The following is a 27,185-nucleotide window of genomic DNA, read 5'->3' as shown; positions in this document are numbered from 1 at the left end:
CAAAATGGTGAAACCCCGTCTTAAAAAAAGAAAAAAAAATTTTTTAAATTAAAAAAAAAACACCTTTGTCAATACTGAAATCTACCTTTACAAGCCTCCTGCCAAATGAGCTTTTGTGGATAAAAGAACAGGTTCTGGCCGAGTACAGTGGCTCATGCCTGTAATCCCAGCACTTTGGGAGGCCAAAGTGGGTAGATTACCTGAGGTTAGGAGTTTAAGACCAGCATGGCCCACATGGTGAAACCCCATCCCTACAACTAAAAATACAAAAATCTGCCAGGCATGGTGGCATATGCCTGTAATCCCAGCTACTCAGGAGACTGAGGCAGGAGAATAGCTTTAACCTGAGAGATGGAGGTTGCAGTGAGCCAAGGTTGTGCCACTGTACTCCCAGCCTGGGCAACAGAGCGAGACTCCATCTCAAAAAAAAAAAAAACAGGTTCCCAGGATTCACCCTAATCTACCCAAACAAAATATCCAGGGTATATGTGTTTTTAAAAGTTCCTTGGCCAGGCACAGTGGCTCACACCTGTAATCCCAGCACTTTGGGAGGCTAAGGTGGGCAGATCATGAGGTCAGGAGTTGGAGACCAGCCTGGCCAACATGATGAAACCCCATCTCTTCTAAAAATATAAAAATTAGCTGGGTGTGGTGGCACACGCCTGTAATCCCAGCTACTCGGGAAGCTGAAGCAGGAGAACTGCTTGAACCCGAGAGGCAGAGGTTGCAGTGAGCTGAGATCATGCCACTGCAGTCCAGCCTGGGTGACAGAGTGAGACTCTGTCTTGAGAAAAAAAAAAGTTTCTTAAGCAATGCTGATGGTTGAGAACCACTTCCAGAAAACATGACACCTCTCTTAGCCATCTGCTGGCGACTGTCCCCTTGGCTTCTGTGAAACTTGCTGCTCTCCACCAAGATTTCCCCCAAGGTCTGTTCTTCACCTTTGGCTCCTCTCTCCCTCGGGTGTCCCCAAAACCCAGGTGACAGTTCAGTTAATACATTATCATTATTCCGGTCACCCAAGTTGAAAGCTTGGATCATCTTTAACCCATCCCTCCCCTTTCTCCATCCCTGCTCCCCAACTCCACTACTTCATTAGACTGGTCACCAAATCTTAAACTATAGAAGTGTCTTATAAGAGGTGGTATCAGGTAAATGAGTTACCAGGTAAAATGAGTGCACTATCTCTGTCAGTTCATCTGTGAAACAAAGACCAACCTCTCTGGTTATGTTAAGGGTTAAATAAGATGATAACAAACCCAGAATATAAAACATCTGATATTAGTACATATTAGGTGCTCAGTATATACTTCTCCCGCATACCTTCCTGCAAGCTACAATCATCCTAGACAAGTGTCTTCATCCTACTACAGAATGGTTAAATAATAGAACACAAAGATATGGAATCCACAAAATGAAATTTTTAGTTCCAGCTCTACGGTAAACTGGCTGTGTGTTCTTGGTCAAATAACCTTGCTGAACTGGTACGTAAACTTGAAACTTAACCTATTTCACAGCGACACTGAAGATCAAATGGCAAGACTTCATTAAACTGCCATAATGTCCTGCTAAAGGCCACCTCCAACAGCTTTCTGATCACTAACATGGCACTTATGCCAACTGATAAGGATGAGTCATAAACAGCCTTAAGGTCTGAAATTGAATCCTAGTGCAACCCCATCCCTCATTTGGCCCTATTACCCTGGTAGTTATCAAGACTTTCAAAGCTTTGGCTTCTACTGAGGAAAGTAACATCTGATCAACGTGCAGCATGCATTAAGACTTAAGGAGGACCCAGCAATCCCATTACTGGGCATATATCCAAAGGATTATAAATCGTTCTACTATAAGGACACATGCACACGAATGTTCATAGCAGCACAGTTTACAATAGCAAAGACCTGGAACCAACCCAAATGCCCATCGATGATAGACTGGACAGGAAAAATGTGGCACATATACACCATGGAATATTATGCAGCCATTAAAAACGAGGAGTTCGTGTCCTTTGTAGGGACATGGATGAACCTGGAAACCATCATTCTCAGCAAACTGACACAAGAACACAAAATCAAACACCACATGTTCTCACTCATAGGTGGGTGTTGAACAAGGAGATCATATGGACACAGGGAGGGGAGCACTATACATGGGGGTCTGTTGTGGGGGAGTGGGGGGGACAGCGGGGGGGTGGGGAATTGGGGAGGGATAGCATGGGGAGAAATGCCAGATATGGGTGAAGGGGAGGAAGGCAGCAAATCACACTGCCACGTATGCACCTATGCAACAACCTTGCATGTTTTTCACATGTACCCCAAAACCTAAAATGCAATAAATAAAAAAAAAAAATAAATAAATAAATAAATAAATAAAAGACTTAAGGAGGAAACATCTGAAGCACTTTATAAACTGTAACATGCTAGAGAACTGGAGGAGGAATCATCAGCATTTCTATCTTCTTGGGTATTCTATAAACAGGCTTAATGCTTGGCTGAATAGTTTCTTTCAATCTCATCAGAAGTCCCACCTCTCTTATAAAACCTTCTTCACTTCCCAACTATCATTTCTATTTCCTTTCTTTACAATGGGCTCTATCAAATAATTGCCCTTACAGAGTTTTCTGTTACTTTCTGGGTTTTCTCTCTTTAACTGCAAGTGTCACAAGGAGAGAGAAACCATTACTTAAACACCTGTATCACCCATACCTGTGGCAACTAAGTGTAAACTGCATTCAGTCAACAGTTGCTTACTATTACATTCAAAAGTGCCCAGTCAACTTCACTGAATGAGTACTGACAGTGCTTCCAACATACAATAAACTTAACCTGGAAGGTAAGGAATTAAATTCAAATGAAATTTTAATAATCACTACAGTGACCGTCTTTGACCACGGCCACACCCATTGATCAACACAAGGCCTCCATCATCCCCGCCAACACAAGTGCTTTCGTAGTTCTGGGGCGTGCACGTTTCTGTTGCTGTAAATGTCCTTCCTTCTGTCTGGCCTGCATGGATTTCACTCCCTGACTAGCAGCCCCCAGCACCCTGAGGGGTACGCGCTGCCGGGTGCTGAGCAGGGCTCCTAACAGCCGGCTTACTACTTCTGAAACCTCAGGACGTCCCGAGCGAAGCCCGGCTGCTCCCTCAGCCGAATAAGCTGACATCCAACCCGAGCTTCAAATTACTCAAACCATTCTCACAAGCTCAACCCCAGGACACCAAGAAAAGGAGGAAACAGACTGGGAGAGCTTGGAGGAGCGGTCGCCAGGAGTCAGGGCAGGTCAGGGGCGGCGATTCCCCAGACCGCAGGCCCGCCCTCCTCACCTGCAGCACCAGGGCCTGCGCGGCCCCCGGCGGGAAGCCCATGCGGTCAGACGGGTGGCGCAGCAAGCGATAGAAGTCTGTCTTGCGGTAGAGGAAGCCAAAGAGAACGCGCAGGAAGTCCTGGACGTTGCCCACGTGCTGCAGGATGCCCAGAAGGGCCTGGTCATACAGCTCCGCCGCCCCGGGATCCATGTCGCCTCCCGCTCTAGGGACGGTCCACACTCAGGGCGCCTCCTCAGACCTGCCGACTGGCCACTTCCGGGGTCGCGGCCAACAGCTCCGCCGGACAGCGCGGCCGCGGAACTTCCGGTCCGTGCTCGTTCGGCCCCCGCAGACCCGAGCTGTTTTACCCGGACCCGGCTGCCCCACGAGCTTTGCCCTGGGGTGGTCCTCCACAAAAGAGCCCAACAAGGGCAGCAATTAAGTTGCTACGCACAAAGAGGCCCGCGGCTGCTGCGCTGCGGGAACTTGGCCGCCATATTTGAAGCTGGCGGAAAAAAAATTATGGTGAGTGCAGTGTCACGTGATTGCTCGGATTTTTGTCACGTTGTCCGTGGAGTCTTTCTCATTCCTGGGTTGAATTCCCGCCTGGGTATTCGGAACCTGCGGTTAAAGCTAGGGATGCGGTGAGGTTTTTGTTAGTAAGCCATATACTGAAAAATGCGTATATGTGGGATGTATGGATTTCTTATTAATAACAGAGCTTTGAGTTAAACTCAGGGCGTTGCATCAGAAGAAAGTCAAGTTGACGAAGAAAAGGAAGAGTGAGCGCATTCACATATGTTAAGTGGAAAGAGCTAGATTCAGAATAGGGAATCTGTATGCCATCGTTGTGAAATATGTACAGATGTCTGTATAATATGTATATGCATATATACATCATATATGTGTATAATGTATAATATATACATGCATTATATATGTGTATACATACATAATGTATAATTGTAACATATAAATAACATATTAATATGATGTAATGTATTAAAAAGACTTGTTCTCAAGTGGAGAACCTTTTATGAAACAGCTTTTAATAAAATTAATCATTAAATGCTATCAGGAGCATTCTTAAGTGAAACTGAACATTTTTAGCCTATAAGTGTAAGGCAGTGCATACTAGTAGAGTTTGGTGCCTGTTATGGACTGAATGTGCCTGCCCCCGACCAGATTCATATGCTGAAGCCCCAGTCCTCAATGGGGCTATATTTGGAGTCACATTGGTGATTAGTAGGGCCTTTAAAAGATACTTAAAGGTTAAATGAGGTCATAAGGGTGGGGCCCTAACCCAATGAAACTGGTATCCTTATAAGAAGAGAAGGAGACACTAGTGATCTCACTCTGCGCACACGCAGAAGAAAGGCCATGTGAGGACACAGTGAGATTATTCCAAGCCAGGAAGAGAGCCCTCACCAGATACCAACACCTTGGTCTTGGATTTCTGGCCTCCAAGACTGTGAGACAATAAACATGTGTTGTTTAAGCCACCCAGTCTATGGTACTTTGTGACAGCAGCCCTAGAAAACTAGGACAGTGTCCTGCCTTGATTCCTGCTAAGACACTTACAGTTTTACCTGCCATTGATTTTGCACCATCATTGCAAATGTCAACATAGCAAAAAAGCAAATAACACCATAGTATTGTTGTTTTTACCTTGGAGACCCCCCAGGACCACATACTACATTCTGAGATTCACTGCCCTAGAGAATTAATGAATCTCAGGTGAGCCTGTTAGTTATATAATTCCTCAATATGACTGAAAGGACCTGCACTCATCTTCTTGCTATATTCAAAGTTTTGAATAATTTTCTTTAGCACCTAAAAGTATCACAAAAAATGGAACAGACACTGCATCTGGAGAGGGGAAATTGAGGGAAACACTATAAAACAGGAGAAAAACTTACTTTTGTATTTGATACTGTGTACATGCATTACCTATTCAGAAATTAAATAAAATATTTTTCAAATTGAATGGAAAGCTAAACATAATCTCATAACACAGTCCAGCAATCATGCTCTTATGTATTTACTCAGCTTATTTGAAAACTATGTTCACACAAAAATCTGCATGCAAATGTTTATTGCAGCTTTACTCATAATTGCCAAAAACTGGAAGCAACCAAGGTGCCCTCAGCAGATGACTGGATAAACAAACGGTAGTACATTCATGGAATAAAGTACTGTTTTCAGCAATAAGAAGGAATAAGCTGTCACTCAACAAAAAAATATGGGTTAATCTTAAATGCATATTGTGAAGAGATAGAAACCAGTCAAAAAAATGCTACCACCCAATTATATGACATTCTGAAAAGGGCAAAATGTAGAAACAGTAAAATATCTGTGGTTGCCAGGATTTGGGTGTGAGAAAAGGTTGAATGATGCACAGGGAATTTTTAGGATGTAAAATCATTCTATATGATAATAATGATGGATACATGACACTACACATTTGTCAAAACCCATAGAAATTTATGGCACCAAGAGTAAACCTTTATATATGCAGTCTTTTAAAAAAAATCACTTAGGAGATTGGGGGATCCCAGAATGGGCTGCAGAATAACAAAACAATCTAACTGTATTACAGATTTATGAAACAACCTCACTGAAGGGATGATAGAAAGAGATGCTGTCCTAAGTAACTTTGGAAATGAGCAGTCTGTAAGATTAAAGACGAAAGGAACTGTATATAAACACTGAACGCTAGTTAATAAAATTATTCCCAACAGGAGTATGGGTTATCAATTCTGAAACCACTAGATATGTATAGTGGAAATGAACAATTAAGCTAATGGTTGAGGGTGGTGGAAGCCAAGTTTCTCATTGGTAGAGTGAGAGCGTTATGGATAAGCAGGGGAAGGAGGCTAGAATGATCCATATGGTAACAGATCAGAGTTAGAAATTCATACTTACTATAGATACAGATGGCTATGTGTAGAAATATTTATAGAAATGTATATATATGCAGGTGAATGTACATACATATATTTACTTGCTCTCAGCCAAGAAGGTCTAGAAGCAACAATGCCCCAGTAGCAATGAGGATACCTTCCACTCAGATCTTGGTTTCTGATATTCTCCAGTAGAAGGAACCAGGGTTCCTTGGAGAAATAGCTGATTCTAGGACTGGCACAGAAAATATACAAGATGCACCTGAAGCATCTTGTGGTACCTCAAAGTAAGGAAGTGCTAAAAAATATAAAAACCCACAATGATGGGGGTATGACAAAGGAAAGCCATATGGCCAAACCTGGAACAATTTGAGCAGCAAAATAAGGTACTATTATATTAGAACCCAAAATACAAAACAAATATCTATCTGCGAGTCCATACTGATAAACATATAAATATATTAATATATACATACTTATATGATATATGGAGATATTTATCATACTGAATAAAGAAATGGAAGAAAATAGACATTTTCTGTTCAGAAGAATTTCCAATAATTTATGTAGAAATTCTACCTTGAAGGAGGTGGAGCATGACTCCCTACTTCTTACATCTAGGATGTGTGTAGTGACCTTCCTAATAGTAGAGCATGGAAAGGGGAGAAACCTGACAAGGATGACCTCAGCTAGGTGATAGAGGCCAACATCAACAGTGATAAGTCATGTTGATAGTATACACCTTTAATATGCTATGAATAACACTTTACCTCTGTGGTCTTCCTCTCAAAAACCCATAGCCCTAGTCTAATCATGAGAAGAACATTGGACAAGCCCCATTTGTGGAACATTCTACAAAATACCTAATAAGTGCTCTTCAAAACTGTCAAGGTCATCAAAAACAATGAAAGCCTGAGAAACTGTCACAACCAAGAAGAGCCTAAGGCGACCTGACAACTAAATACCATGTGGGATCCTAGGGGTGGGATCCCAGAACAGAAAAAGGACATTAGGTAAAAATTAAGGTAGCCAAAATAAAATATCCACTTTAGTTAGTAGTAATTATCAATATGTATTACTTGTAAAAAATGAACCATACTAATGTAATATGTTAATAATAGGGTAAACTGGATGTGAGCTATACAGGAACTCTGTACTATCTTTGCAATTTATTTTGGAAATCTAAAACTTGTTTTAAAATGTACTCTTAAAAATGTATTTTAAAAAGTGGTAATCGGCCAGGCGTGGTGGCTCACGCCTGTAATCCAAGCACTTTGGAGGCCAAGGCGGGCGGATCATCTGAGGTTGGGAGTTCAAGACTAGCCTGACCAACATGGTGAAACCTTGTCTTAAAAAAGAAAAAAAAAAAAAAGTGGTAATCACCCACACCCGTTCCCTTCCCTAAAAAGTAAGTGGACATGTTAAGGCAAAGTGCATGCTTGAGATGTACAGGTCAGATGTAAAACTGAGTGAGAGGAGATAGTGCAGGGCTGGGCCCCTTCTGGCCCAGCCAAGACTCTCACATGGGCTTCAGGTGGACAGATGCTTTTAGCTGTTTCTCCAGCAAAGACGTTTTCTCTGCGTTTCTCACTCCTTCCTGGTTATGCTATCCCTCATCCAACCACCAAACTCTTCTGAAAGTAGCCATGGTTCTCTAACAGCTGCGGTGCCCAGGGCAGCAGCATGTTGGTTATACTGATGGCAAAGGTGCCCGGGGCACACTCACTAGCTTACTTTTTTTTTTTTAATAGACATGAAGTCTCACTGTTTTGCCCAGGCTGGACTTGAACTCCTGAGCCTAAGCAGTCCACCAGCTTTGGCCTCCCAAAGTGCTAGAACTACAAGTGTGAGCCACTGCACCTGACAAACTTACTTTCAAGTGTCAAAGAAAGGGGTACATATAGTCAGTGATAATGCAAATGGTGATGAGTTGTTGAATCTCAGCTGGAGCATATACTATACCAGGTTTCGCTGAACAACTTTTCCCCATATACATGAATGTTTTCAAAATAGAAAGTTAGTAAAAGAGACCTGGTGCAAACCTGGTAAATGTTAATGTGTGTTTAATCTTAGTGTGGGCTCCTATATATGTCTACTCTGTGTGTTTGAATTAATTTTATAATTCATTATTGATTTTAAAGTACTTATAAGAATAAGTGTCATAAAAATATCTGAACATTATTTTTAAAAGAGAAAAATATTTGAAACTAGGCCAAGCACGGTGGCTCATGCCTGTAATCCCAGCACTTTAGGAGGCTGAGGCAGGCGGATCACCTGAGGTCAGGAGTTCAAGACCAGCCTGGCCAACATGGTAAAAACCCATCTCTACTTAAAATACAAAAATTAGCCAGGCATGGTGACACACACCTGTACTCCCAGCTACTCAGGAGGCTGAGGCGGGAGAATCGCTTGAATCCGGGAGGTGGCGGTTGCAGTGAGCCTAGATTGCGCCACCGCACTCCAGCCTGAGTGACAGAGTGAGACTCTGTCTCAAAAAAAAAAAAAAGAAGAGAAACTAAATTATGGTTTGATGAATAAAATACCTCAGTTAAAAATAAGAATTAAGAATAAAGGAGATCAAAGTTGGGGATGTCCGATATTAACCTCTGTAAATCAAGAGAGTTTCTGCATTTTATTATTAAATATTTTACAATTAAAATTTAATTTTTTTTGAGTTGGAGTCTTCCTCTATTGCCAGGCTGGAGTGCAGTGGCGCAATCTCAGCTTACTGCAGCGTCCACCCCCCGGGTTCAAGCGATTCTTCTGCTTCAGCCTCCTGAGTAGCTGGGACTACAGGTGCATGCCACCACACCCAGCTACTTTTTTGTATTTTTAGTAGAGATGGGGTTTCACCATGTTGGCCAAGATGGTCTCTATCTCTTGACCTCTCAATCCACCCACTTCAGCCTCCCAAAGTGCTGGGATTACAGCCATGAGCCACCGTGCCCAGCCTAAAATATTATACACTATAATAAAAAGATGTGGGGGAGCAGATGCTTATAGACGCTGCTGGTGGAAGAGCAAGATTATACAAACCTTTTTTAAGGCAGTTTGGCAAAATCTAGCTTTATCAGTCAGGATCCTGGTAGGAAACAGATGGCCCTCCCAAGCTGGGTAGTTTGAAGGGAGTTTTTAAAAGGGACTATTTACAAAGATGGGGCAAGGTTTTGGAACTTGATAGAATGGGACCATGGGACTAGCAACAGCAGGGAGCTGTTCCAACCCCTGGGCCTGGAGGGCCTGGAAGAAAGTAGTTTCTATAATCAGGATGAATAGTTGCTGGTGGAGAAGCCTGCCTGACCTCTAACTCCTTGCCCTCTGACTTCCTGCTGGTAGTGACTAATGGTCACATACATCCATTTTGAAGCCAGAAGTTAAGATGAACAAGCTAACCCTCTTCATCTGAATCAGCCTTCCAGGGAAGATAGTAGGTTGGAAAAAGGTGGAGGGTAGATCACAAAAGGCAAGAAAAAGAGAAAAAGAAATCCAGCAGTACACTATTGAAAATCAAAATGTACATAGGTATTGACCAAGCAATTTCACTACTAGAAATTTACCATATAACTATATTCAAGTGACTGTTGGATTTATTTATATGAAGATATTCATTACAGCATTATTTATAATTGTGAGAAGCTAGAGTTAAATGCCCAACCATAGGTGGCTGAATAAATAAATTGTGATACGTAGTTTATATTCACTCAACATATATTTACTGAAAATCCATGGGTACAAATTTATGAAGTGAATACAACACATTGCAGAATGGAATATATGGCAGTAACAGGCCACAAGTAAGTCCAAAACCCAGCAGAGGAAAAACCCACATTCAGTCCTAAAGCTGGAGAATAATCTCCTTTGATTCCATGTTCCACATCCTGGGCACACTGGTTTGGGGCCTCAGGCAGCCAGGCCTCCATGGCCTTCTCTTGGTTTGGAGTCTCATGACTGCAGCTCTCCCAGGCTGGGGTTACACAAGGGTAGCTCTACAGTTCTGGGCTCTACTAGGTAACACCCTAATGGGAACTCTGTGTTACAGCTCCGACCATATGTTTCTGCTAAGCATTGCCTTAGGGACTCTCTGTGGTGGCTCCTCCCCTGCAATAAGTCTCTTCCTGGGCCTCAAGCTCTTTGATATATCTTTTGAAAACTAAGTGGAAGCTGCCATGACTCCACCACCCATGCACCCATGCCTGTAGAGTTAGTACCATGTAGACATTGCCAGGGCTTACTGCTTGTGCCCTCCAAAACAGCAGCCCAAACCAACCTGGGCCCATTTGAGCTGTGGCTGGGGCAGCTGAGGAATGCTGCACTGGAATGCAGCGAGCAGAGTCCCAAGGCAGCTCTGGGAAGTGAGCCTGTGAAGGATATCTCAGCCTGTCCTCCAGAATCATTCTGCATTCCTAGAGCTTTGGACCTGTGATGGGAGGGGCAGCCTCAAAAATCTCTGAAATGGTTTTGAGGTTATTGTCCCATTGCCTTGGTGAATAGCATCTGGCTCCCTTCTATTAATGCTAATCTCTTCAGCAAGCAGTCTCTGGGCCACACCCTGAGTTCACTCTCCTAAATGTGCCTTTTTATACTTTACGTGGCCAAGCTATAAATTTTCCAAATCTTTCACTCCGCTTCTTTTTAAATTATAAATTCTGTCTTTAAGTGGTTCCTTTGCTCTCGTAGCTCACTGTTTGTGGTTAAAAATAGCCATGCAGCAGCCTGAATGCTTTACTGTTTAAGTATTTCTTCCACCAGATATCCTAGTTTGTCACTCAAATTCCACTTTCCATAAAGCTCTCAGGCATGGACACAGTTCCACCATTGCTGCTTTGTAACAAAGATGCCCTTTAGTCAAGTTTCCAATACCTTGTTTCTCATTTCTTATTTACTGTCTATATCTCTACCAACATTAAATGTAATATATTTACATTATATATTATATATTAACCAACATTATATATATAATATATATGTAAACCAACATTAAATATAATATATTAACATTAAATATAATGTTGGTAGAGATATAGACAGTAAAGGCCATTTACTGTCCACATCAGAGACTGGACTGTGTCCAGATCTTTATCAACAGTCATGACAACTGAAGTAATCTTTAAGAAGATTCAGACTTTCCCTGTATCTCTTCTCTTCTGAGACTTCACCCTTTAAGCTCCATTTATAGCAGTACTGGCTCTTTCTAGCATGCCCCTCAATGTTCTTCCAATCTCTACCCATTATCCAATTCCAAAGCTACTTTTACATTTTTAGATATTTGTAATAGCAACAGACCCACTTCTCAGAGACAATTTTCTATCTTAGTTTGTTTTCTGCTGCCATAACAATACCACAGACCAGATAATCTATAAATAACAGAACTTTATTTAGCTCATGGTTCTGGAGGCTGGAAAGTTCAGGAACTTGATGCCAGCATCTGTTGAAGGCCTTCTTGTTTAGTCATCCCTTGGCAGAAAGCAAAAGGCAGAAAGGCAAGTGAGTGCACAAGATAGAGAGAGCCACCGGGGGCCAGCATCACTTTATAACAACCCACTTTTATGGTAACTAATTCACTCTAGTAATAACAACATTAATTCATTCATGAGGGCTCTACCCTCATGACCCAATCACCTTTTATTAGGCCCTACCTCCCAACATTGTTGCATCGGGGATTATGTTTCCAGCACATGAATTTGGGGGACGCATTTCAACCATAGCAAGCATGTTAACTAGAGAGAAGACATTGAAAAAAATGAAGTCAGTTATATAGTAGTGAAAATATGATGTATGAGATGAAAAATACACCAGATGAAATGTACAACAGATTCTAAATAAATAGATACAGCTGGGAGTGGTGGCTCACACCTATAATCCCAGCACTTAGGAAGGCCAAGGTGGGCAGATCATTTGAGGTCAGGAGTTCAAGACCAGCCTGACCAACATGGTGAAACTCTGTCTCTACTAAAAATACAACAATTAGCCAGGCACTTGAACCTGGGAGGCAGAGGTTGCAGTGAGCCAAGATCACGCCATTGCACTCCAGCCTGGGCAACAAAAGCAAAACTCCATATAAAAAAAAAGAGAAAGAGAGAAATAGATAAAATATTATTGAACTTGAAAAAATAGCAACAGAAACCACCTAAATTGAAAAAGAGATTAAAAAGATGAAAAAAAAAATAGAGCATTAGTGAGTTATGGGACAACTTTATCTGGTCTAATAGACATGTAGTTGAGTTCCTAAAGGCTGGAGTGGGGGACAAAAAAATATTTGAAGAAACAATGGCTGAACACTTTCCAAATTTATTAAAACTAAAACCCACGAGCCAAGAATCTCAGTGAACACCCAATAATAAAAAACATAAACTACATCAAGGAACGTAAGAGTCAAATTGTTTAAAAGCAATGATAAAGAGAAATCTTAAAAGTAGCCAGAGAAAAAAGATAAATTATGTACAAAGGATTATTTGAGAATAACAACAGACCTCTCAAACCAATGTGAGTCAAAAGATAATGTAGAAACATCTGTAAAATGTTGAAAGAAAATGTCAATCTAGAATTCTGCCCTGAGCAAAAACATATTACCAAATGAATGAAAAATAGACTTTATAAAAAAGTTGAAATAAGATATCACTAGTAGATCTGAACCACACACAAAAAAGGTTAAATGTAGTCCTTCAGGGAGAAGGAAAATGACATCAGATGAAAATTCTGATCTACACAAAGAAATAAAGAGCACTGAAATTTTTTTAAGTGAGTAAATATAAAATACTATTTTTATTAATTTAAAAATCTCTTTAAAATATATTTTACTGCTTAAAGCAAAAGAAATAATAACATGGCATCCTAAGGTTTTTTTTTTGTTTTTTTTTAAGATGGGGTTTCACCATGATGGCCAGGCTGGTTTTGAACGCCTGGCCTCAGGTGATCCACCCACCTTGGCCTCCCAAAGTGCTAGGATTACAGGCATGAGCCACCACACCCAGCCGCATTCTAAGGTTTATAATGTGTGGAAGTAAAGTGTATTACAACCATAGTACAAAGGCCAAGAGCAACGAAGTGAAAGGATACGTTGTAAGATTTTTTTTTTGAGACGGAGTTTCGCTCTTGTTACCCAGGCTGGAGTGCAATGGCGTGATCTCGGCTCACCGCAACCTCCGCCTCCTGGGTTCAGGCAATTCTTCTGCCTCAGCCTCCTGAGTAGCTGGGATTACAGGCACGTGCCACCGTGCCCAGCTAATTTTTTGTATTTTTAGTAGAGACGGGGTTTCACCATGTTGACCAGGATGGTCTAGATCTCTTAACCTCGTGATCCACCCGCCTCGGCCTCCCAAAGTGCTGGGATTACAGGCGTGAGCCACCATGCCCGGCTACGTTGTAAGATTTTTATACTACACGTGAAGTTATATAATTTATTTGAAGGTAGACTGTGGAAAGCTAGCGATTATCTATAAACTGTACAGAATGCCCTAAAAGTAAAAATTTAAACGACAGCATGGTCACACAAGCAACAAGGGAGATAAAGTAGAATCACACAAACCACTCAATAAATTCAAAAGCAGGCAGAAAAAGCAGAACGATAACCCATTTACAGATTTAAAGCCATTGATAATCATACCCTACTCAGCAAAGTTCTGTTGGGGTGAAAAGGAAAAGGCACTCTGACCCTCCACATCACAAACTGGACTGTGGAGATGGTGGCTCAGAAGACAAACAAGGGCCTGGAGCACCTTGTCAAAGCAGAGAAATACCTGAAAACTTGTTTTTAATGGAAGCCAGATTATGACAGTGCTGCTTCTGAATATGGAAAATATATTTAAAATAACAATAACATTAAATGTAAATAAAATTTTCAATTAGAAGAGATTGTCTGATTGACTAAAAAAGTAAGACACAAGTATATGTTGCTTACATGAAACCCACTTTAAATGTAAAGTGAAAAACATTAAAACTAGTCTGGGCACAGTAGTTCACACCTGTAATCCCAGCACTTTGGGAGGCCAAGGCAAGAGGATCTCTTGAGGCCAGGAGTTCAAGACCACCCTGGTCAAAATAGCATGACCCTATCTTCAAGAAAAAAAAAAAAACTAAACTAAAAGTGTGGCAAAAGATACACTATGTTTAAACCAATCAAAATAAAATGTTAACTATAAGTGACAGAATATATATTTTGAAAGGCTAAAAAGATTGTATACACACACACACAGTGATTATCTCTGGGTTACAGATATAAGTAACTTTGTTTTTTGTTTTCTTAACTGTACTATTCTTTGTCTTCCAATTATTCTGTCATAAGTTTATGGGGATTTGAGGAGTGTTTGTTTTTAAATAGAGATGAGGTCTCACAATGTTGCTCTCAAACTCCGGGATAAAGTGATCCTCCCACTTTGGCCTCCCAAAGTATCAGGATTACAGGTATGAACCACTGTGCCCAGCCTGTTGTGTTTATTATCAGAAAAATAAATGGTTTTAAAACAGAAGAATGTTTTCTGAGAATACACTAAGCTGTCACTGCTATGTCATAATTGCTCTTCAGAGTAATGAAGGCAAAACATCCCTCTCTTTATTTCATTTATTTAATGAATATTTATTGTGTGCCTATGTGCCAGGTGCTAGGTGCTAGAAACACAATGGTAAGCAAAAAGATAGAGTCATTGCCTCCTACAGCTTACAGTTTAGAGGGGAATCAGACATGGGGAAGCCATGTAACCCCACCAGTGAATTTTCATTTTCAAAATGTGATGGGGACTAGGAAGGAGAAGGATATGGTATAGTGGGAGCATATAACAGGGACCTGACCAGGATGTACACATAATGGTCGCCTTGGCAGTTACTTTTCCAGCCACTTCCATAATTCCAGATATTTCTTCATCAAGAGGTTCCATCAACTCAATGGTTCCATATTTTCCTTCCTCATCTGAAAGAATAAACATTTTTCTGGTGGGTTGAATCTTTTCCAGCTTCCCTATGAAGCAGACAGGCTTGTCGATGAACTGAGTTAGCTGCCGGTGTTGACGTGCGACCTGGGCACCTCCATGTCCACCATGATTATATGGTCCAAGACTGCGGTGGGTGGGAAACCCACAGACGACTGAACTAAAAGACGTTTTTAAGAGTAGTTATAGGTTCACAGCAAAATTGAGAGGAAGGTACAGCGATATCCCATATACCCACGCCTGCCTCCACACGTGCGTAGCCTCTCTCATTCTCAACATTCCCCACCAGAATGTACAAAATGGTACATTTGTTACAATGTCACCCAGAATCCTTAGTTTACATTAGGGCTCACTCTAGTGTTGTACATTCTATGGGTATGGACAATTGTATAATGACATGCATCCATGATTATAATATCATATAGAGTAGTTTCCCTGCCCTAAAAATCTTTTATGATGTGCCTATTCAACTCCCCAAACCCCAACCCCTAGCAACCACTGATCATTTTATTGTCTTTATAGCTTTGCCTTTTACAGAATGTCACATAGTTGGAATCAGACAGATAATAGACTTTTTAGATTAGCTTTTTTCACTTTGTAGTATATGTCTGGAGTTCCTCCATGTCTTTTCATAGCTTAGCTTGATAGCTCATTTCTTTCTAATGCTGAATAATATTCCATTGTGTAGATTAACCAATTCACCTACTGAAGGACATCTTGGTTGCTTCCAAGTTTTGACAATCATGAATAGAGCTGCCATAAACATCCATGTGCTGGTTTTTGTGTAGATATAAATTTTCAACTTCATTGGGTACATACCAAGAAATGTGATGGCTGAATCATGTGGTAAGATATGTTTAGTTTTAGAAGAAGCTGCAGAACTGTCTTCCAAAGTGGCTGTACCTATCAGTAATGAAGGAGAGTTGCTGCTTCTCCACATCCCTACGGCATTTGGTGTTGTCAATTGTGGTGTTCACGTCGAGGTCACCACCTGAAATGTTGATCACCACCTGCGGGGGTCTGTCCTGCAAACCCTGACTCCATAGCGGATGAATAAAATACACTCTCACACCAGAATACAGTGATTGAGTGGACTAGGGAGGTCGTCAGCTGCTCTCAGAAGACAATTGCAGCTACCCGACCCCTTACTAGCTATTCTTCCTTGCATTTATTCAGTATAGATTTAATGACAAAGGCTCTAAGTCAACACGTTTGTGGATAATTATCATGGTTAAACGAGTGGTTTTACAAATGATAAAAGCTTTTGGTTCCAAGGCCTAGAGCAAACACCACTAATGGGTATCCCCCTTCACCTCCGCCTGACAGGATCATCCAGCACAGAGTTTACATGAGTAAACAAGTAGTTAAATAGAGAATAAAGTTAAAGGAATGTGGGATAAACAGACTTAACTGGTGAAGCTCCTATTTTGCCTAATCTTCACCCTATGACCTATTGCTCTAACCTAAGGACTGGCTGCCTTCAGCCTGTGCCATTGAAACCTTTTGGCCTTCCAAAAGGTTGAGACTATAATCTTACAACTTTCCCTAATATTTCTGTTAATATTTTGCCCACCACCCTGAGTGAATCTCAACATTTCCCCCTTTTCTGTTATTAATATCAGGCTCTATAGTGTGATCGCCACTGATGCATTCAGGCGAGGCGGTCATTGCTCTTATTCGGGCTTTGCATCCTAGAATGAACAAATAACGTAAGACTGTTATGAGAACAATTAGCAGCATTCTTTTCCAGTCGAAGAGTGACTCCCAGGAATGGGGTCTAACCAGGGGAGATGATCTTGCACACCTTTCCATATGGCTGTTTGTTGGGTGTGTAGATCCACAATGTGAAGGGATTCTAAAATTTTAGTTATGTCTGCAGTTAAATTGTCTTGAAAAATTCTCTAAACGTGTTGTTTCATCTCATCCCAGCTATGTACTGACTCAGTAAGAGATGTTACAGCAATGCTGGCAGTTGCCAGGCTGACTCTGGCTGAGACTATGAAGGCTATAAGTGTAACTGTGAATCTTTTGTGTCTGACCTGTAGTGTTACTTGACATCTCAGCTTACTGTATGCCATTAATGAGGAACTTTACTGGGGGTAAGTTAATTTCTTTTTAGCTAAACAGTCACGTTGTTAGAAGCTGTGAAGAGGGTGTTAGTTTAAGTTACAGGGCAGAAAAATGTGGATTCAGGGCCGGGCGCGGTGGCTCAAGCCTGTAATCCCAGCACTTTGGGAGGCCGAGGCGGGTGGATCACAAGGTCAAGAGATCGAGACCATCCTGGTCAACATGGTGAAACCCCGTCTCTACTAATACAAAAAAATTAGCTGGGCATGGTGGCGCGTGCCTGTAATCCCAGCTACTCAGGAGGCTGAGGCAGGAGAATTGCCTGAACCCAGGAGGCGGAGGTTGTGGTGAGCTGAGATTGCGCCATTGCACTCCAGCCTGGGTATCAAGAGCGAAACTCCGTCTCAAAAAAAAAAAAAAAAAAATGTGGATTCAGAAGATATGCTCAATAGAGTATAGCAGGTACAGGTTGCAGGCAAAGTGAGAGAATTAAAAAGAAACAAATCCTAAGCAGGATTCGCTTAGCCTTCTGAGTTGTCTTCTTCAGCATTCCTCAGGTGATATCCAGGGCGTGTGTCATCCTGCAGGGTCTTTCCTAGGCTGGCTCGAGTTTTTTCTTCTTTCCATCTTTTAATGAGGACAGTCTCTTGGCAGGTGCCGGTGTACTGGAAATTCTAGAAGTGATGCATGTGCTAAGAGATCTTTTATAATCTCTGTAAAAGAGCAGGTTAGTGCTTTTTAAAAAACCTGTTGTACTTTATCTTAACGTCTAGTTTACAGAAAAACTAGATGATACTTCTTTAACTTTTAACCAATATGTTTACACACAGAATTTCTTTTATAATTAATGTTTTAAAATTTGCTTAGACCTTCAAAACAAAATTTATACAACCTATTTGCATAAATTCCTTTCTATAACATTTTTCGCGGCTTTCACTGACAAACTTAGACATGCCTTAACTTTCTTTGTTTCATAACCTTCTTTACTAAAGGTACATTGTTATATCTTTAACTTTCTTAATATTTCTTTCTCTACTTCCTACTTTATCTTCTTTGTCTTGCTTTCCGTGCTTCTCTTTCTCTCTTTGCCTCCTGTCTCTGACTTTTTTCACACTATCTCTTTCGTTAATCTCACTTTCTGTATCTCTCGTTGATCTCTGTCTCTTCTAGTCTTTTTTCTTACTTATTCTTTCTATTTTTCTCTCTAATCTTTCTGTTTCTGTCTGTCTTGGTCAAGCAATGATGTCATCACTTGTAAGTCTGCTCGTTCATTGCCATAAGCTAATGGGCCAGGCACTGAGCTGTGGGCTGGGGATTAGACTTAATTAAAGCTGTTTCAAGACTTTGTAGTAGATAAACTGAGTAAGCGGTCACTTACTATATTTATGGGCTGAGTGGAAAAAGTTTTTAAGGCCAGTATCACAGCTTTAATCTCAGCTCTCTGCTAGTAAACTTAGACTGGATGATTGAATTATGTGGTTTCTACCAGACTGCAGCTTTTCCTTGTTTACCCGATCTATCAATAAATAGTGTTAAAGCATTAGGTATGGAGAAGTGCTATATTGCTTTGAACTGCTCTTTACTGAAAGGAATCTTGATGATGTTAGGATAGTAACCTAGCAACTAACTGTAAATTCATTAAGATGGCAAGCTGAAATTAGTAGCATGAAACTTAAAAGGAAACTGAAAATATCTCTAGAAGCAGAGACTTAAATAATATATCTTAACCATGTGCTTAAAGTCACATACAGAATAGCTTAAATCTTGCATTTGAGTTTTCAGGCTGGCTAAATTTATGAACCTTAACTTGCAAACAGTTCTGAAAACAGTGACTTACTAGCAGGGCAAAGACTATCTTTTTTTTTTTTTTTTTTTTTTTTTGAGTCGGAGTTTGGCTCTTGTTACCCAGGCTGGAGTGCAATGGCGCGATCTCGGCTCACCGCAACCTCTGCCTCCCGGGTTCAAGCAATTTTCCTGCCTCAGCCTCCCAAGTAGCTGGGATTACAGGCACACGCCACCATGCCCAGCTGATTTTTTTTGTATTTTTAGTAGAGACGGGGTTTCACCGTGTTGACCAGGATGGTCTCGATCTCTTGACCTCGTGATCCACCCGCCTCGGCCTCCCAAAGTGCTGGGATTATAGGCGTGAGCCACCGCGCCCGGCCAAGACTATCTTTAATCGGTGAGGCAAGACAGTCCTTTATGCATATGTTTCTACTACACTTGCATACAAATTTCTTTCGATTTCTGAGAATGGGCACAACATTTTTACGTCTTAATTCAACAAATATTATTTAATTTGGTTTAAAGTTATCTTTTAAAGGGTAATGTGTGATTTTACATGCTTTTTTTTTAATTGCTTTTTAACTGATTTGTGGGCCTTCTGTAATTTCTCCCCTTTCAGAGGTTACTGTTTCACTTAAGTTGGATTTTAAAAGAGCCACGTTGACGGTAAGAGAGAAATAACAATGGCCGTTATCAGAATTTTAAACTTAACTTGATTTTTAGCAGAGAATTACAATTTGGGATGTTGCTCGTATACAAAGAACACAGGAAATTTCACTGTGGGACATCAGCGGAGCCAGAGTCAGTGGTGCGGTCCAGGATGGCAGCCGCTCCCGATGCTTCCTCCCGCCACCACCCCCGCCTGGGCAGAGCTGTCGGCTGGATCGCCTCCAGCTTTTTCTGCTGCTGAGCTTCCCCCGACCCCCACCCCCACCGTCGCCCACGCTCACTTTTTTTTTTCCTTTTCTTTTGCCAGCTTGGCTGCAGGGACACTCCTTGCTTGCCCTGCTCCCTCCTCCTGCCCTCTGGCTGCGACTGGGAGGACCTTCCTGCCCGCGACCTCCTGCCCCTACTTAGCTGCTGTCTCTGGTGTGCCGGGCTTGGCCCCCCGCTGGGCAGGTTGAATTCCTGGGAGCATTTGCTGGCACCAGGTTTGCGAGCTTTTTTGATACTGCTCGCTTCCGGGGCGCAGGCAATAGCTGCCGGCTTGGGTAGAGCTTTCCTCCTGGAGCCTCTAATTCCTTTTCTCTTACCGTTTTATAAACATACATCTGATTGCCTTACTGATCATCCATTACTGGGCAGACTGAGTTCTTCCTCTAATGCTGCTTGCTTAAGACAAGGACCTATAGCTGTAGCGTCTTCTTTGTCTTTTTTCCTATTCATTGGAGGAAACGGCTCAGGGAGAATTTCTGTCTCTTCTGTGACACTTTTACTCGTTAATGGTGGCGCTGAGAGAGAAACAGGCTGTAAGGTAGATGAGGGTTCCCCCTCCTCCCCCTTTTTAGATAATGTTAGAGATGTTACTGGGACCTGTTGCCTTTGTGCATGACTTTTCCCCACTTGTTCCCAGAGCTTTACATCCTGGCAGAGAGCACACTGGGCCCAGTGGCTCATGCCTGTAATCCTAGCACTTTGGGAGGCCGAGGCAGGCAGATCACCTGAGATCAGGAGTTCAAGACCAGCCTGGTCAACATGGTAAAACCTCGTCTCTACAAAAAATACAAAAACTAGCTGGGCGTGGTGGTGGGCACCTGTAGTCCCAGCTACTTGGGAGGGTGAGGCAGGAGAATCACTTGAACCAGGAAGGCAGAGGTTGCAGTGAGCCAAGATGGCACCAATGCACTCCAGCCTGGGCAACAGAATGAGACTTCAACTCAAAAAATAAATAAATAGAAGGAAAAAAGAAACTAAAGCCCAGATAAGTCAAATATATTACCCAAAGGGGCCCAGCAGAAGCGTGACAAACCAGCTTGGAAACTCCGCCTCACTGTGAGGAGTGAGATTATCTGCCCTCCCATTTCCTCTGAATTGCCCTCTCTAGATGGCTCTGAACCTTTCCTCAGCCCTCCCTCTCCCACATCCAGCCACTCTGCTCATGGAGAAAGGCACATCAGAGCTCAGTTCTGGTATCTCAGCCCCATACTGGACCTATGTAGTTCCTATTCTGTGTGGGATGCTCTCCTCCGCTCCCTCAGATCTAATGTGGAAACCTCCCCACACCACGTGGATCCTGACACCCAACACGGGCTGCCTGGCCCCACCTTATCCCACGGCCTGTAGACCCAATTATGAGGGAAGGGAAGAGGAAGAACTCTCACTGTGCTTTTACTCAGCCTTGCTCTCGTGATTGACAAAGTTGAGGAATTGTATTGGCCATAATGCTTGTTCAAGTAGCCAGCCTAGCTTTTCTTGTGGTGTCTTTTTCTTATTGAGTTGTAGGAGGGATTTTTTTGGTTTTTTTTTTTTTTTTGGTTTTGGTTTAGTTTTGTTTAGAGACAGAGTCTCGCTCTGTCACCCAGGCTGGAGTGCAGTGGCGTGATCTCAGCTCACTGCAACCTCCGCCTCCCGGGTTCAAGCAATTCTCCTGCCTCAGCCTCCCGAGTCGCTGGGACTTCAGGTACATGCTGCCAAGCCTGGCTAATGTTTTTTGTATTTTAGTAGAGATGAGATTTCACCGTGTTGCCCAGGCTGGTCTCAAACTCCTGAGCTCAGTCAGTCCATCCACCTCGGCCTCCCAAAGTGCTAGAATTACAGACGTGAGCCACCGTACCCGGCAGAGTTTTTTTTTTTACACATTCTAAATATAAGCCCTTTTTCAAATATGAGTGTATCTCAGATATGTACAAATAATTTTTTCCTCTCTATGGTTTGAGTTTTCTCTCTGCTAAGGATGTCTTTTCAATGCAGTGCAGTTTATCAATCTTTTTCTCTATAAGTAAAGCTTTTGTTTCTTGATTAAGAAAAGTGCTTCCTATTTCAGTCTTGGAGATACTCTCTTATGTTATCTTCTAGAACTCTATCATTTTATGTTTCACATTTAGATAGACAATCTATCAGGAACTGATTTTTGCATATCTTAAGAAAGAGAGTCAGGCAGGGTGCAGTGGCTCACACCTATAATCCTAGCACTTTGGGAGGCCAAGGCAGGCGGATCACGAGGTCAAGAGATCAAGACCATCCTGGCCAACATAATGAAACCCCGTCTCTACTAAAATATAAAATTAGCTGGACGTGGTGGTGCACATCTGTAGTCCCAGCTACTCGGGAGGCTGAGGCAGGAGAATTGCTTGAACCCCAAAGATGGAGGTTGCAGTGAGCCGAGATCCTACCACTGCACTCCAGCCTGGTATCTGGTGACAGAGCGAGACTCTGTCTCAAAAAAAAAGAAAAGAAAAAGAGTCATGATTCATTTCTTTGTGGATACCCAACTAGGTCAGCATCATACACTGAAAAACCTCCTTTACCCAATGTTCTGCATGCCTCCTTCATCATAAATCATGTGTCCTGGTGGATATCATCTGTTTCTGGACTTTCTGTTCTTTCCATTTTTGTTTGTTTTTCCTTGTGCCAAAATCCCAGTCTTTATTTCTGTACATTTGTACTATTTTGATTTCTGGTAGTGTAAGTTCTCTTTGTTTTTCTTCAAGATTGCCTTGGTGAATTTTCATCTTTTGTGGTTCCATATGAATTTTTGAATCAGCTTATCAGTTTTTGTAAAAAATTTTCTGGGGTTATGATTGAAATTACAGTGAATCTAGAAATTAATTTGAAGAGAATTGACATCTCTGTAGTATAGAGACCTCAATTCATGGTTTATTCATCCATTTATTTTTACAGTTAATTTCACTCAATATTATGCAAATTAAACTACAAATGTGTTGTTTTTCATAGTTTTCTTGACCACCTTTTGTTAGATTAATTCAATAGTTTATATATGGATTATTTTGGATTTTTTGGGGGGGTAGAGATGGGGTCTTGCTATGCCTTTTTTGTATACTTTTATGAGATCTGTGATGTCAATTTTATTTATTTCTAATCTTTATAACCTTAATTTCTTTTCCTTGCCTTATTACAATGGCTAAGACCTCCAATACAATGTTGTGTAAAGGTGGGCAACTTTATCTCATTCCCAATCTCAGGGATTAAGGGGTTTCAATATTTGACTATTAAGTATAAAATTTGTTCAACTGTATAAGTTTTTTTATGTGTGTGTGTGTGTGTGTGTGTATACAGATATATATAATAACGTTATACAGTTGAACAAATACTACAGATAGGACTGGGCATGGTGCCTCATACCCTGTAATTCCAGCTACTTGGGAGGCTGAAGTAGGAGCATCCCTAGAGGCCAAGTGTTCAAGACCAGCCTGGGCAACAAAGTGAGACCCCTATCTCTTTAAACAAACAGACAAAAATAAATACTAGACAAAAAGAGGGATATTGTTATAGTCATTTCAAACTATAAAAGTCTCGATTTATTAAGAAAGTTGAAACACTCTAAACTTGTATGCATCACACACACACAGAGACACACACACACACACGGCTAAAATTTATTTTAGCTAGAATTTCTGTTGTTTCTAATGGGAGGGTTAGTCACATAACTCAGATCCCCACTCCTTCCTCTCTTTGTATTTTTTTTTTAAGAGACAGCAGCTTACTCTTTCACTCAGGCTGGAGTTCAGTGGTGCCATCATAGCTCACTACTTGGGCTCAAGACAACCAGTTCTCCCACCTCAGTCTCCCAAGTAGATGGCCTGGCTAACTTTTTTTTTTTTTTTTTTTTTTGAGACAGAGTTTCGCTGTTGTTACCCAGGCTGGAGTGCAATGGCGCGATATCAGCTCACCGCAACCTCCACCTCCTGGGTTCAAGCAATTCTCCCGCCTCAGCCTCCCAAGTAGCTGGGACTACAGGCGTGCGCCACTATGCCCAACTAATTTTTGTATTTTTAGTAGAGACGGGGTTTCACCCTGTTGACCAGGATGGTCTCGATCTCTTGACCTCGTGATCCACCCACCTCGGCCTCCCAAAGTGCTGGGATTACAGGCGTGAGCCACCGCGCCCTGCCTAACTTTTAAACTTTTTGTAGAGACAGCATCTCGCTGTTGCCTAGGCTGGTCTTGAACTCCTGGCTGCAAGCAGTTCTCCTGCCTCAGCCTCCCAGAGTGCTGGGATTACAGGCATGAGCCACTGCATCTGGACTCTCTTTGTGTATTCTTTCTTTTTTTAAACATAAACTCAAGATTTTATTGTCTTCATAATAAAACAAAAGATGGCACTTGGAACGGGATCACTTGGCCCTTCCTCTTCTTATCTCCTCCCGGTTGGAAATGCTTGTAACTCTTAATAGCCTAGCCAGCATTCTCTTAGATCTGTAGGGGGGCTCCACGCACTCAAGCCTCAGCACAGTCTTCTTTGTAGTTTTAGCCTTTTTCTGGAAAATTGGCTTAGTCTTTCCACCATAGCCCCTCTGCTTCCTATCATAACATGGCTTTCCCTAGGCATACAGGAAATGTGTCTTGTGTCACTCACTCTGTGGGGTTGGTGCTTGCCACACTTGTTACAAAAAGTCCAGTGGGTTTTAGAATGTTCACCATGTTTGTGGGCGTGCTATTGGCACTCTTTGTGTGTTCTTGATTTTAATTATTTGCTGTTAAATATGTTGCAACTATTTTTCTGAGCTCATATGTGTCTTTCAACTTTGTGTGTTTGTGTGTTTACAGATGTTTTCCATTATTATATGGCAATACCTTTAGTGTTTACCTTTATGGCTTCTGGACTTTATGCTTAGGAAACTTGTCCCACCCCAAGATTATAACACACTCTTCTGTGCTTCCTTCTGATACTTGTATAGTTTCATGTTTGTGTTTAGCTCTTTATCTGTACTTTTATTTGTGTGTATGGTGTGAGGTGAGATGTAACTTTATTTTGATCCAAATAATTTGTTCACTACTCCCACACCATTTACTGAAGGGTCTGCCCTTTCCTCTGATTTGAAATGTCTGCTGTTCAGGAGCTATTTTTGTTCCTCGGATCTACTTGTTTATTATGCACCTGTGGAGTTTTAAACAGGGTGACTTGTGCGATTTCTCCTTAGCCTCTATTCCCCGGTAACTGTCCCTTCACCAGACCCTCTGTCCATCATGTGCAGCCAGCAACCCTCCCAAAGATGGGCAAATGATGCTGGCACATGGGGCTCTTATGAGGACCCGAGAGTAGACAGTAGGCTCCAGAAACGCCAGCTCCCTTCCACCTCTTTCTACTTGTCTCCCTTTACATGCCAACAGTTCCTCTGAGCCTGGAAGCAACAGCAGTTCCTTAGCCAAACAAGGGCTGGACCCAGCAGGGAGCAGAAAGGCTTGAGGGGATCTGGAATGCTCCTTGACATTTCCACCCACTGCCCTGGCATGGGGCCCTCTGGGGAGCTGGTCGTTTGTACGGTGGGTTCTTCCCCCGCTGAATGCACCGTGGGTTCTCCTGCAGCTCTTCCAGGTGTTGCCTGCTTCAAGGGCTGTTCCAGAAAAGGAGGGGCCGCACATCCTACTCCTGGCTGACTCTCAGACTCTGTGCCCTCCCAGTTTAAAGGGAAATTACTCCCACTCCTCAAAGGCCCTTGTAAGGCATGAACACACAATGGCCTGGCTCCTTTCTTGAAAAGAGGGAGGAGAAATAGAACAACACACAGACTAGTATCTCCACAAATCACTCTCCCACACATGTATTATTTGTGTCATTCACAAAAATTACCTTAAACTGAGAGGCAGCCAGAGTAGGACATGTGACATAAAATACCATTTCTGCCAGCAAATATTAATTAAACACCCATGTGCACACAGCACAGAGCTGGGATCTTCATCTCCACTGCAGTTCATGCTTCTGGAGAGCTGTCTAAGAGCTCAGATTGGGCTGGTTTAAGGCCTGGGCTCCAGGCCCAAGATGAAGGTGGGAGGACCAGCCCAGTCCCAAGAGCTCCCAGCCTTCAGACTCCTGGGTGGCCTTGACTGGCAGCAACAGCCTTAATAAGAGTTGGAGCTTGAGACCAAACCCAACATCATTTTCCAGGAGGGGCTAATCCATGACCAAGGTGCTTATGAAACATCCTTCCTGGGCCCTTCTCTTGATAGAAAGGGCTGTGGATGGGAGACCTGTAGGTGTGCCCTGGAGCAGGTGGCTGCCAGCCAGCCTCCCATGGCCTTAGCTCTTGGCCTGAGCCTTTACTTCTCCCTGGCCTCCTGTGGTATCACAACCCAGGGTAGCGGTCACTCTCTGTGTTCTCAGGGACACTGCTATGTATTAAAGACTTACTGACACAGAATTGAGACTTTTGACAGAGGAACTGAGGAGTGAAAAGTTGGAGGAGAGGTGGGCCCCTAGGAAAGAGGGTGAGTATGGGACAAACTTGGAGTGTGTCTGTTCCTGCCAACTCCCAGACCCAGGCCCAGAATGAGGAGGCGCTGCCCAAGACCTAGGTGACTTGGAAACTGGGGACCCATTATGGGAGCAGAGGAGCCATCACTGGTGCTGCCTGTATACCTCAAGGACAGGCCATCTTCCAGTGACAGGCAGTCTCACGGGAAAGGCCTCCCCTAGGCTTTGAGGAGGGGACACGTCAAGGGGCAGTCACAAGGAAGACCCTCATCACCCCTCAGTTCAGGACTACAGAGCCTGGACAGGGGCTCTGGCTGTATCAGAACTGCCGCCCATTGTTGGGCAAGTCGTTGCTGAAAGCTCCAGCACCCTTGATAGAATCTTCAAAGCTATGGTTGACATAGATGTTGTCAGCTGCAGAGACTTGGGAGGGGTGACCTTGGCAGGAGGCCGCTATGACTGCTGCTTTCTCCTCAGCCCGCTTCTGCTCCAGCGCCAGAGCCGGGTTGACATCAGGCCCTGCAGAGAGACAGAGACAGAGGACCACAGTTAGAGAGGTGGGCAGGGGACACAGGTGAGAAGCTATTCCTGGTTCTGTACAACAAACCCAAGGCAGGAAGGGTCCCAGAGGGGCTCTGTGCCATGTGCCTTCCGGGGTCACTGCATACACAGCCCAAGCTTCAGGGATGTCCCGGTCTGTCCCATCCCCCAGCAATTTGGAAACCTCCAAGGAACAGCCACCACCTGCAGCTCCAAGGCCCTGGACACCCCTGGTCCAGGCACGTCCCACGACTGCTCCTCCTTGCCCCTCTCTTATGTCTCACCAACCAG

At 42.7% G+C, this 27,185-nt stretch overlaps 3 protein-coding genes across 4 annotated transcripts in view; 1 reads left to right on the top strand and 2 right to left on the bottom strand.

The window, feature by feature from the left end:
• Positions 1–3,572, bottom strand: part of NUDCD3 (NudC domain containing 3) — a 99,162-nt gene extending 95,590 nt beyond the window's left edge. The window contains exon 1 of the mRNA XM_064366718.1: positions 3,325–3,572. Coding sequence (XP_064222788.1) covers positions 3,325–3,516 — 192 coding nt within the window. The 5' untranslated portion in view covers positions 3,517–3,572. The remainder of the gene's footprint in view (positions 1–3,324) is intronic.
• Positions 1–27,185, top strand: part of OGDH (oxoglutarate dehydrogenase) — a 470,461-nt gene that overhangs the window by 251,177 nt on the left and 192,099 nt on the right. The window lies entirely within an intron of this gene.
• The window catches only part of NPC1L1 (NPC1 like intracellular cholesterol transporter 1), a 31,849-nt gene continuing 30,444 nt past the window's right edge, over positions 25,781–27,185 (bottom strand). Inside the window, exon 19 of one of the 2 annotated variants that reach the window (XM_064366645.1) lies at positions 25,781–26,873. In XM_064366645.1, coding sequence (XP_064222715.1) covers positions 26,674–26,873 — 200 coding nt within the window. In that variant the 3' untranslated portion in view covers positions 25,781–26,673. The remainder of the gene's footprint in view (positions 26,874–27,185) is intronic. The other variant, XM_064366646.1, reaches the window with a different exon arrangement.

Source organism: Aotus nancymaae, unplaced genomic scaffold, assembly GCF_030222135.1.
Source record: "Aotus nancymaae isolate 86718 unplaced genomic scaffold, 86718_ANA_hifiasm-v0.15.2.pri h1tg000065l, whole genome shotgun sequence".
NCBI classification, from domain to species: domain Eukaryota; kingdom Metazoa; phylum Chordata; class Mammalia; order Primates; family Aotidae; genus Aotus; species Aotus nancymaae.
Note: the sequence above shows the minus strand (reverse complement) of the source record. Positions and strands in the feature narration are given on the sequence as shown.